Source organism: Lissotriton vulgaris, chromosome 5 (assembly GCF_964263255.1).
Source record: "Lissotriton vulgaris chromosome 5, aLisVul1.2, whole genome shotgun sequence".
In the NCBI taxonomy this organism is placed as follows: domain Eukaryota; kingdom Metazoa; phylum Chordata; class Amphibia; order Caudata; family Salamandridae; genus Lissotriton; species Lissotriton vulgaris.
Genome location: NC_141693.1, coordinates 1875144508 through 1875157044, shown reverse-complemented (window position 1 = coordinate 1875157044; position 12537 = coordinate 1875144508). Strand labels below are relative to the sequence as shown.

General features: G+C 45.7%; 1 protein-coding gene across 1 annotated transcript in view; it reads right to left on the bottom strand.

Annotated features, from left to right (window-relative positions):
- Positions 1 to 12537, bottom strand: part of CASC3 (CASC3 exon junction complex subunit) — a 300787-nt gene that overhangs the window by 218792 nt on the left and 69458 nt on the right. Inside the window, exon 6 of the mRNA XM_086924376.1 lies at positions 2530 to 2706. Coding sequence (XP_086780502.1) covers positions 2530 to 2706 — 177 coding nt within the window. The remainder of the gene's footprint in view (positions 1 to 2529; positions 2707 to 12537) is intronic.

Sequence of the window (12537 nt, the reverse complement as noted above, 5' to 3'; positions counted from 1 at the left end):
CAGGATTGGGAGTCAAATGCTCGCAAATTATCACATTGAAATATCAAAACTAAATTAGGAGAGCAGGACTAGAGGATCTCCAAATGTAGCAATCACATTACCAGGCATGTTGTATTCTCCTTTCCAGCAACCCTCTGATGGTCGAAAGAAGTCTGAGGCACACTACAGCTTGCTCATCGGTCTACTGGAACAATATCTTCCATCTCCTAACGCATTAGCTTACGTTTCAACCTACTGCCTACCCTTCACATTTCCTCACCTTTAGATGCTCCTTATGCTACATAATGTAGTTACATATTTCTTATGTTTGTAGGCCTCAAGAAATTTACTCACCCACTTGCTATGCCCGATCGGGTTTTATCAGGGTAAGCTATTTTTAGGGCCTATTGGCCTGGTCGGACAAAAGAGCTCCTGATAAAGAAAAGGTGTTCTGAAAGTGAATCAGCAATAAAGACGCCTTTAAATATTGTTTTTATCTTGTCACATTTGCTGTGTGTTGCGAGATGAAGGTCAAATGTCAGCTTATGTCAGGTTATAAACAGATGCTCATTTTATCGGAGAGATTGGGGTTTAAAAAATCCTGTAACTTTGCAGTCAGTGAATTAACAGTAAAGTGAACTGCCAGACAATTGTGACAGGGTACAGGCAGTGTACACAAAAAGCTGTAGGTTGTCATTTTGTCTGCCATAACATGTAAATAGCTTGTAAATGAATGGTACAAATATTTTAAAATAGGATCAAAACATATCAAAACACTATTGGGCGATGTGCAAATGATAAATATTTGCTGAAACTTGATTTCCACATATTGTTTGCACAGTTCATAGTTTTATCAGTAAAGCTTCATGTCACTGAGGTTTGCGGCCATTTCAATGTGTAAAGACTGGAGCACTCATCATGCTTTAGTAATCTATTTATTAACAGTGAGTTTTTAAACAGGAACTGATAAACATTCCTGTCCCATCCCGGATGATAATGCTATTATTTAACTATGAGGCAAGTCAGAGGTCATGTGTACACTTATGTGGGCTACATTTTTATTACAACAAAAACACTACGGTGGGGTAGGACCTAGGGGATATTTAAAGACCTAGCTCTGGATACAGTCCCCAACTAACGAAGAACTACCAGAAGTACCAGAGGGTCTAGAAAAGAGAAGAGATCAAAGGTGACATACACCAGCCAAACATTACAAAGCCCTTAAACTGACTAAACGGAAGCATGGTTTGCAGAAAACATCTCAAGTGGATGAGGAAAAAACCCATGAGGAAAAAACCCATCAGTCACCACTCGGATCCGCCCTTCATCATTTGGGATTTGTCCGGACCATCCGTGTGAGTATGTTTAATTATAGTCAAAGAGACCAGGTGGTTGAAAAGTCTTCTTTGCTGTGCCAACACAGTATGGTCTACCACTCGATAACAACCAATGAGTGGAAAAAATAACATGTGACTGGGGTGTGCAGTGCGAATAAATGTGAATGAAAAACAATAAACAATGTGTGATAAAATTGGATAAGAGAGCACAGAACTAACTTTATTCAATGGATGCTCACTGGACCAAGATTAAAATTGTTTTGTCTAAGACAGTCAGGTTAGGTAGACTGAGGTAGAACTAGTTCTACCTCATACAGTCTACCTAACCTGACTCTTCTCTTTTCTAGACCCTCTGGTACTTCTGATAGTTCTACATTTTTATTATACATGAAGCACAAGTATAGTATATTAAATCAATCAAATTATTTTTTTGCACAGCAGCCATGCTGAACTGACATATTTGAAGTTGCTCTCTTATGTGAGAATTGAAGAAAAAGGTGACTCGGGGAAATAAAATAGATTGAAGTCTCTCAACCTGCAGGTCTGGTAACTTTTTTTGATTTTTTGAGGCCTAAATGTCTTGTAAAAACAGGGCTGTAATGCAATGCACATATAATTTGGCTAGCTTTCTGTTTTCCCTCAACCTGCAGGTCTGGTAACTTTTTTCGAGGCCTAAATGTCTTGTAAAACCAGGGCTGTAATGCAATGCACATATAATTTGGCTAGCTTTCTGTTTTACCTCAGATTTGACAATCCTCAATGCTAGTAGTAGTACACCATGATTTAGGTATGGCATTTAAGCCTTTCTACATGTCCTTATAATTTGGATCCTTGTTTTCATTCTACCATGTAATTGGAAGCATGTGGAGTGGTGTTTCACGTATAATGAGTACAGAAGACACGGTGCAAGATGACTAACTGGCACTGCAAATCCGTGAACAAGGACCAATTTCTTGCAGGTCATCTTTGCTCCCTGTGGGTGTGATCATCGGTACTCGCTTTATCCTTGGGGCTCTGACCAAAATTGCTGCAATCTTGTAAAATGGGCAGTTTTACCTTCATGAAACCCTACCTCGTTACTGCGGTGGCAATTGCCTAGCCACACAGGAAACTGTGGCTCAGGATAGCTGACCCAAACCCACCAACTACCTTGACAGGTTCATACTAGACTGACCTCAACCGCACAGCAAAATAATAAGGAGAAGCAGGTTACCTAGGTTTGCGCATCCTCCGTGGCCGTATGTCTTCAGGATTCCTGTTGCAGCGGATATCGTATCCGTACATGGTAATCAGTTCATCCCTAGACTTTGGAGCCTGCTCATCTTCACGGAACTTATCATGCTCCCAGCGCCCCTCATCTTTCCAAAGCTTTCGCTGACGCCCTTTTGGTCTGTAAAAGCAGGAGACCTGTGATTAGCCTTGCCAGAGAAAGGACTCCTCAATTAAATCCCTCAACAGCATCACTTCAACAAAGCAGCACACACCCGCTCAACTCATCATAAGCGGGGGATCCCAGTCTCAATGTTCTGACCCCACAAAAGCAATGTGAATCTGTGCACACTGTGAATTAAATTTTACAGTTTTATTGCACCAAAATGGACACTCACCATACTGAGGACTGTATACTTTTTGTTACTAATCAAAAATGGTAAAGAGAACACGACTTGTAATATTAGTTCCCTCCCTTCCTGGCAACCACTGAATACTCAAAGTCTATATACAGGATCCATGAACACATTTAAGCAGAGATAAACTCTTGCAAAACATACTATATTATATATAACTTTTTGTTTCTTAATAAGGTCGTTATAAAGGAGTTTTAGAAAAAGGAAATTAACGAAAGTACACTCCAAGATGGCCGCTGTTAAAATTTCATGAATTACAGTCCTTTTATGTTGATTTACTAGAGGATGTGACATCATTTTGAATCTATTGTGCAACTTTATTTAATCAAGTGTTAATACATTGTGCAATTAACAGTGGAAAAAGGCGCGATGCCGAAACGCGTCCTGTTCTCTGTTTGAAACGATAAATAAATCGTGAGAATACTGAGCCACAGAGTGCGGTCCATTCTTTTACCGCTGTAAGAGAAAATAGAGCGAAGATAGATATAGATCTAGAGAGAATATAATATATATAGATCTAGAGAGAATATAATATATATAGATCTAGAGAGAATATAATATATATATATATATATATATATATATATATATATATATATATATATATATAGCAATTACCGAATCGGTAAATACCGATTCGGTAAAATTACTGAATGTACAAGGGGGACAGGGTGTCACTTTGACACCCTGTTGCACCCCTGATTCTGGCTTGTGTGCAATGTGACACATACATGCCCTTAGAGCATGTATGTGTGCCACATGGCACAGGTGTACATGCACAGATGTGCACACACACAGGAATTCGATATATACCATGAGATAGTATTTCATGGTAAATAACGAATTCTTAAGGGGCTGTGGCACTATTTTAAGTTACACCTACATCGGGAATTACCGAGTCGGTAAATATACCGAGTCTGTAAATATACCGAGTCGGCATTTTACCAAATCTGTAAATTTACAGAATCGGTTAATTTACAGATTCTGTAAAATTCGGGGCCCCTACATCACAAAAACCAATTACCGGTCGGTAACGGCCGAAATCGGCCGTTACCGACCGGTAATTGGCAACCTACATCTGGCCCCAAGTGTCTAAAATCCGAAAAGCAATCCCATATTAAAACTAATTCATAACGGCAATAAATATGTGCAAATATATCAATAAATATTTCTAGTATAAATACTTTCAAATACATACATTACATACATACATACATACATATTACCTACTGGCGGTCGCCAGTAGGTATATATAGTTAGGACCTAGTTTCCATAGGAAATCCGTAACATTCTATTGGGAATAACTTTGGCGCCGGTGGACGAATCTTCGCGAAATTCTCAAAAAAGATGGCCCATTCCGCTCCGCTTCTTCCCTGAAAGTCTCGGGTAGATTAGTCGGGCCGAGAAAAAAGGGGGTCCCAAAACGTGTTTTCCCTATGTTATTTTCCATAGGACGATTAGACACAGCTACTGCCCAAACGGCTGAATGGAATTACAAGAAATTTGGCAAAATGGTAGAGTCCAATTCGCAGATCGCCCTTTTGGTTAAATTGTGTAAATCCCTCCAGTAGTTGTTGAGAAAATCGAATTTGAAAAAATGTATCTAAAAGCGTGCATTGCGCGCACCTTCCCGTCCACGAGCCGCATGCTGTTTGGCTGCCACTGTCTGTCAATACTCCAAAACAGAAATTGATGGCAGCCATCTTGTGCCTCGGTAGACTGAGGCACAAGAAAGCAGAAAAAGAAACGTGTAGAACTCAAAAAGGGGGCAGGGTAGAAGCACCCTGACCCCCTATGCCTGCTCAGGGGGTTTCAGAGGGACCCCCAGGGCAAAAAAAAATAATATTTTTTTCAAAAATCGCGGGGTGGGAAAACACGTTTTGGGACCCCCCCTATTTTCTCAGCCCGCGCTTGACCAATCACCCCCAGATTTTCAGGGAAGGAGCGGAACTGAGCTGGCCAAAAGTGTGGACAATTTCGCGCAGATTCATCAATCGGCGCCAACGTGCGTGTGTGTATATATATATAGAAAATTGGCTGACAAGTCAACACAAAGGCTTCAGGAAATGTAATGTCTGTAAAGCCTGTAAAATCGGACAAAACAAAAGCATGTTTGAAGAACCCAATGGCAAATTAACACCTATTGAGGAAAGAATAACATGCACCTCAACACATGTAGAATACGTCATAGAATGTAAGTGAGGATCACAGTACATTGGGAGCATGACATGCATGCTGAAAAAAAGAATCCTGGAACATATCAGGGCGGTGAAATATAAGGACATGTCCTATGCTACGGCCAAACATATGGCAGCATATCAGAAAAGCGACTGGAAGGCAATGACAGACTTTGGACTACACATGGTGAAATTGGATGAACGAGGTGGGAATAGACAAAGGGAATTAAGACAAATTGAATCCCGCTATATAATCAGACTTAAGACAAAAGTACAAGAGGAATGAACTTTGACGAGGAGTTGTATGTACACTTGGAGTAAAAGAAGGAACAAGATGACATCAAGAAAGGGTAAATAGGAACTGTGAAACTGACATGAGCACAATGGGGACTAAACCCATTATGACAGAATATAAAGACAGTACAAAGAACTTATGTAAATACAACAGAAGGTCAAACATTAGTAAATGAATACTATATCCGTAAACTGCCATCTGTGAGAGAATTCACATGTATTATGACTGAACTGCAAAATCAATGTATCTGCCAAAATGTACAAAAACAGGTTTCAATTGTCCAAAATTGTGTGATAACATCGCTGCGCAAAGTAAATTTTGCATATACCGTAATGTAAGAACATTGCTTGCCTCAGTAATTGTATATATATAATAACAAAAATGCATATATGTATAAAGATACTACTTATCCTAAAATGCCCCCTAATGGTAGAATGGGATGAATAGTAAACACTAATGATGGCTCACTTACAGTGAACAAAGCAGAGGTTAGGCTGAAACGCGTCGGTTCGAGCTTTGAAGGTTAATAAAATTAAGCTGAATACATCCAAATCCTGAGTGCCGCGTCCCTGGTCTGACAATTGTTGAAATTGGGCCATTGTCTGGCCTCCACGGAGGCACCAGTAGCAGAGCACACGGAGTTGGAGGATCACATTGGGATAGATATATATAGATATATATAGATATATATATATATATATATATATATATATATATACACACATATACACACAGAACTGGCAAAATGGTGGGAGAGCAAGTCCCTTCAAAAGTACAAGGAAGTTGGGAGAGTGCCCAGGGGATTAAGAGTATTGATAGCTCCACCTTTTGAAAAACCCAATCCCCAAATGTTAAAAGAATGGGCAACAAACAATTTGGATGAGTCGATGAATATGGTATGTTTAATCATAAAATACGCTGACATTGACAGAGCGGAAGTAGTAAAAGAAATCGACGCAGTACTACTGGAATTAGACGCTTTTGAAGACCAAGAATTAATTAAAAAAAGAAAAAGAAAATATAAAGAAGCGTTTGGAAAAACAACAGGATACAATTAAGAAAATTTGCAAGAGATTAAAATGATTATGAGGCTGGAAAAATACTCACCTTCTCCAAGAAATTTGACAATGTGAAAAGAAAAGCCCTCATTCCCAAATTAACAGCTGTAGCAACGGGAACTGCAAATATTGATATTGTATCAGGTGAGGAAACAAACTCCACCACCTCATTGAGCAGCAGTAGGGTGGAATCAATAGTGATCTGGGGATCAACTTGGGTGAAGCTAGTTTCACCCTATCGGAGGAGTTGGGGTTTATGGTGGAAGATCGCAGATCCTCCCTCTTCCGAAGGAGACACGCTTGCTGACAGCGTATTGATGGAGGCTCCCAAGTACTGTATGCATTGGACCGGAGTCGGGACAGACTTGGACTTGTTGATGTGCAACCCCAGCTTGTTCAAGAGAATGCACGTCTTCTGGAAGTGTGCTCGCGCTTCCGAGAAGGAGGATGCCTTGATCAACCAATCGTCCAGGTACGGGTAGACAAACACCTTGTTCTTCCGTAGGTGTGCTGCTACCACCGCCATGCACTTCGAGAATGTTCTCGGCGCAGACTTTAGTCCGAATGGGAGTACTGTGTAATGATAATGATTGGCGCCGACTTGGAACCGAAGGAACTTCCTGTGTTTGTGTGCAATGGGCACATGGAAGTACGCATCCTGTAGTTCTATAGCACATAGCCAGTCTCCCTGTGGGCCTGAACTCGTTCTTGTCCTTCTTGCGAACCAGGAAGAACCGGGAGTACAGACCTCTTCCTCTCTGAGACAGAGGTACGTCTTCTATCGCCCTTTTCCTTAACAGGATATCTGCCTCCGCCTGAAGCTCGCGCAGCTGAAACTGCAAGCTGACCGATGGAATTGCTGGAGACGGGCTGGTGAACCGAAGACTGTATCCATTGCAAACAATATTCAGCACCCACTTGTCCGGAGTAATTTTTCTCCACTCTGCCAGATAAAATTGAATGTTTCCCCCTACCGGAGTGGGTAACAGATCCGGGGGAAGTAAGCGCTCAGGGCCTTGACCCGGCCGGGCCTTTGGTCGCTGGGGCCGACTGTTGGCCTCCTCTGCCCTTCGGGCGTTTCTTGAACGGCTTACGGAACTGTTGATGTTGCTGCGACTGTCCCGAAGGTTGGCCACGTCCTCTGCCCTGTCAACCAAACCGCCGTTGGAATGGGCGGTACGATTTCTTCGCTTCTTTGGGCTTCTCCAGGCCCACAGCCGTGAGCGTTTCGGCCTCCGCCTTCATGCGGGCCATTTCGTCATCCGCATGTTTCCCAAAAAGGGTCTCGCCAGAAAATGGAAGGTTGGCTACCCTTTGCTGTGCGTCCGGTTTTAGTGACGTAAGGCGGAGCCAGGCGTGACGTCGCTGGTTAACCCCATGGCAAAAACCATGTGCCGCTAATAGGGATGAGTCTGCTGCAGCGCTGATAATCTGATACGCTACCAGCATCCCTTCGTTTAGCACTTCCTGGAAGTCTTCCCGCTTCTTGCGAGGCAAGTGTTCCGCAAACTGCTGGAGGGAGTCCCAGAGGGCGCGGTCATAGCGTCCCAACAAAGCTGTGGCACTCGCAGCCTTCATAGAGGTCGCCGATGTTCCACATACTTTTCTTCCAGCTGAATCCATCCATCTAGACTCTTTATCCGGGGGAACCGTGGATGACGGGGTGGTGGCATGTTGTTTGCGGGCCGCCGTCACAATCACAGAATCCGGAGGAGGTTCCGCCCTTAGAAAGGCCGGGTCCGAATCGGGAGCCCGGTATTTTTTCAGCAATCTCGATGGGGCCACCTTAGTCACCGCAGGGGTGAGGTAAAGGTCCATGGCCGGTTCCTCCAGGCCCGGCACTAGAGGCAGCAGTGGACGAGACAGGTGTTTCTGGTGCAGTGTCTCGAAAATTACTGATGTCTTAGGCGTGGGCACCGTCAAAGATATGCCCAATTTGGCAGCGCCTCTCAAAAGGACATCATGAAACGCCACCAGGTCATCCATCGGCGACACCCTCGTGTCCGGTGATCCCGACAAGGTCGGAGAGTAGTCCCTGGTCCCTGAGGACCTCGTGCGAGAGCGAGATCTGTGCCTCCTATGGCGGTGTCTCGACCGCGTGGATGACATTTTGCGTGATCGCTCCTTCCTCCTAGAGCGAGAGCGTGATCTCCCGGCCTGTGGACGCTCCACAGGTTTCCGTGGGGGCGCCTTCCTCGGTTCCTCCTGGGGTTTAGGTCTAGGGGTCCCCTTAGGAGGTGTCGGCAGAGGGGGCAATGACGTCTACCTCGGCGGAGGGACCGGGGGTATCACCGACCGAGGGGCAGGCCCATGCGGTGGAAGCGGTGGTCGTCCAGGCGGAAGTAGAGGGTTGGTGGGAGGGTCCTCCTTAGGTACAGGAGGAGGGGGCGACTTAGGCAGAGTTGGTGTATACACCGCCGAGCCCGGTGACTCCCTCGGCGAAGGGGACTGTGACCCAGCCCCTTCAGCAGGCGATCGCTTTCTCTTGCGTCCTCCACTAGATCCATCCTGACTTCTGGCGCCAGAACTCCTCTTGCGCCGTTTAGGAGAGTTGGAGCGAATACTAGACGCCGATCTCTTCCTTCTCGACGCTGAGCGACGCTTTTCCGGCGTCGAACGTCGCCTCCGTGACTCTGGCGTTGAACACCGCCTTCGCGACGTCGACCTCTTCTTTCGACGCCGAACGCCGCCTCCGCGACGTCGACCGTTCCATTCTCGACAACTAGCTTCGATTCCTCCTTCGAGGTCCTCGACGTCAAGGAGCCCCTCAACGCCGACCGTCGTCTCGACGGCGACCGGCGGTGTCGCCTCGAAGGCGAGCGCCGATGCCTGTCGCTCCGTCTTCGACGTCAATAGGTCGATGCAGATGTCGACGATGACGAAGATGCAGTCGACTGTCTCGACGGCGGCCTATCCAGGCCCTTTGACGTCGAATCTTCACGCAGTCTCGACCCAGAGCCCCGGGGAGATGGGGAACACACCGTCGTCATCCCTCTCGACGACTAGCGTCGATTCCTCCTTCTCAAGGTCCTCGACGTCGAGGAGCCCCTCGACGCCGACCGTCGTCTCGACGGCGACCGACAGTGTCACCTCGACGGTGAGCGCAGAAGATGACGATGAAGATGCAGTCGATGGTCTCGACGGAGGCCTATCCAGGCCCTTCGACGTCGAATCTTCACGCTGTCTCGATCAGAAGCCCCTGGGAGATGGGGAACACACTGTCGTCATCCCTCTCGACGTCGTCGATGCAATCAACGCCGACGGAGACCAGGAACGTTTGCTGGTCTTCCTGCCTCTGGGGAGCCCCCCAGAGGCCTCAGCAGAGGCAGAGGGAACCTTCCCAGCCTGCCCAGACCCACCTGCAGCCTGCAGTCGTCTCTCTTCAAGGCCTTGAAGCTTAATCTTCAGTCTGTCCCTCAGGGTCCTTGCTGAAAGTTACTGGCAGATGTCACTATCTTCAGGGACGTGTGTCAGGGAGACAGACGATGCAGACGTCGTGTGGATCACTCTTGGTCTTCTTCCTTCCACATGCTGGGCATTTGTCGAAAAGACCAGGCATTTTACAGCCCTAAAAAGCCTGAACCAACACACAGGAGAGAAGAGAAGCACCAAGAAATATATACTCAAACACTTTTATCCAAAAAAGTGACAAAAATCCAATAAACCCTTGAAACAAGGGAGAGCTCAATGCCAGGGTCCTGTTAGCAGGAGCCGGAAAAAGAACTGAAAGTAAGAGGGACCTGCTATGCATTCTGGGATACTGGGAGATAGTTCTGGAAAGTTCTCTTAAAGGCACAGTATCCTATTTAAGCCACATAATGGCAGCCTAAGGGGCCTGTCTGTCCATGCCTTCCTCTCTATCATTCCAGAGTCTTTTTACTGGTGGAGGCAAGTTTCTCTATGGTAGAAACTGGGCAGGCTGTGTTGTGTGTGGTATTGTTTGGTGGAATTTCTAGTTGAAGTACTGGACAGTGTAGCCTGTGGCTATAGGCTGCATTATTTGTCTTTAAATTATCTCTTAAGTGTCTTTGCAGTTTCTGCATGATTTGACAACTTAAGAGATTATTTTTGATTGCTGGGGTCCACGCACATGGGCGGGACTATTCACTAGATTATGACTATACACAGAGATCCCCTACTACAGAACCAATGAAACACTCACACCCAGTCAATAGTTCTGGGTTTAATCCATCACCGTTCTTTAGCCCACTCTGCCACCCCAGTTCAGACATGGCCATATGCAAATCAGTCTGACCCTGTGCCTCATGGGAACAGTCCAGCAGAACTGCCAAGCAATGCCTTCCCGGGACCGGATTCAAGCTTCCTAGGACCGGTTTCTGGCATTACAGCAGTCTTCAGCCCAGCTTGCTTGAATCCAGTGGCAAAGTGAGCAAGGGACTCACGTCTGAGCATACCCTGCCAACTGTTGGTTTTGCATTGGTCACCTCAAGTGTGATGGGTATGCTCAGACATGAGTCCCATGCTCTCCACACCACTGGAATCAAGCTATCCTGGCTGATGACGGCTGATAGCCAGAAATTGGTCCTAGGATGCTTGATTCCGGTCCAGGACAGACATGGCTTGGCAGTTCGGGCTGGACTGTTCCCATGAGGCACAGGGTCAAGGCTGATTTGCATATGACCATGTCTGAACTGGGGTGCAAAAAAACAATGGATTTAGGCCCAGATCTCTATACTGGGGTGAATGTATGACATGTTCAGCATTCTGTCCATCAACTGTTGGTTTCCCGTTCCAAATACAGCAGCACGCTTGTGGTAGTTCAACAATGCCTCGCTAAAATATAGCAGTCCTGTTGAGACACTGAAACAGACTAGTTTAAACATCAAGATTTCCTGCACGAAGACCTCACCCATTCCACTGAATGTGCTGCAGTGATGTGCGTGTACTGCTTCAACATGGAATCAAAACCAGTGGTGCGCGCGCACCACAGAGGGGCAAGGAAGCTCAGCAGCAAAGGGTACGCGCGCTAATTATAAACACCGGTTTATAATTAAAAGCAGATGCCGCTGCGGCGCGTAACAGACATCAATAGGCTATGGCAGTTCCAGCTTCCTTTAGCAATGTGACATGTACCCGCCTTTCACCAATTGCGTGCTGTCTTTCACCAATTGCGTGGTGTCTTTTTAAAAAGACGCACGCAAAAGCCAATTGCAGCCGACAAAAACAAAAGCACACGCACAAGCATGTGGTAAGCTTTCAGAAGCCCATACACAAAGTCTCGCAGAGCAGCGCATGCGCGCTGCTACAGGCTCTACCTAAAAACGAGTCACTCTGCAAAAGTGAAATACTGATACGGTGTATTATTCACCCGGTATATATACGGGCTACTAATCTCAGACAGCCAGTATAATCATCTGGGTTAAGTTTCTTGTATCAGTATTTCACTTTTGCAGAGTAAGTAGTTTTTGATTTGGCCCTGAGGAATGCCCATGAACTTCGGTGGGAGTCGAGTGCAAGTTTCTACACATGACAATAGATTTTCATTTTAGTTCCCTAACTGCATTTTCAGGAGGACGGGGCACAAATGTTTCTTAGTTCAGGTTTAAAAAGATAATCTGATGTACTAGGGTGAAACTCTTCCATATTTTTAAAGTAGCACACTTTTGGGGATTTCGAAGATGCCATCTTCTTCCAACATGTTTGTTGAATAATTCAAAACGTTAAATATTTTCAAGCCTCACTCAGCTTGTGCATGGGCTGTTAGACGCAGTGCCGGCCTCTGGCTCGGGCTGTTAATTTACTGGCTCGCCGACCTCTAATGAGAGATTACTAGTGAAGGTACTCAACTCCTTGCCTGCCCTCCCCAGTCATGTGTTTGGAGGTGCTGGCCTGACAGCAAGTGTGTCTGGCCCCAGAGGTAGTGGCTGACCAATAGGTGGACCAGGCGTCTGGGATTTGCACGGACTGTCCCGGGTTTTCAACAGTTGTCCCAGCAGATTTAGGTGAAAGTGGCTCATGTCCCGTTTTTTGTGAGGGTAAACTGAAATCCGTGAGAGGCACTTTTTAGGTGTTCCAAAGCATGGCTAGTAAGAAGCAGCTGTTATG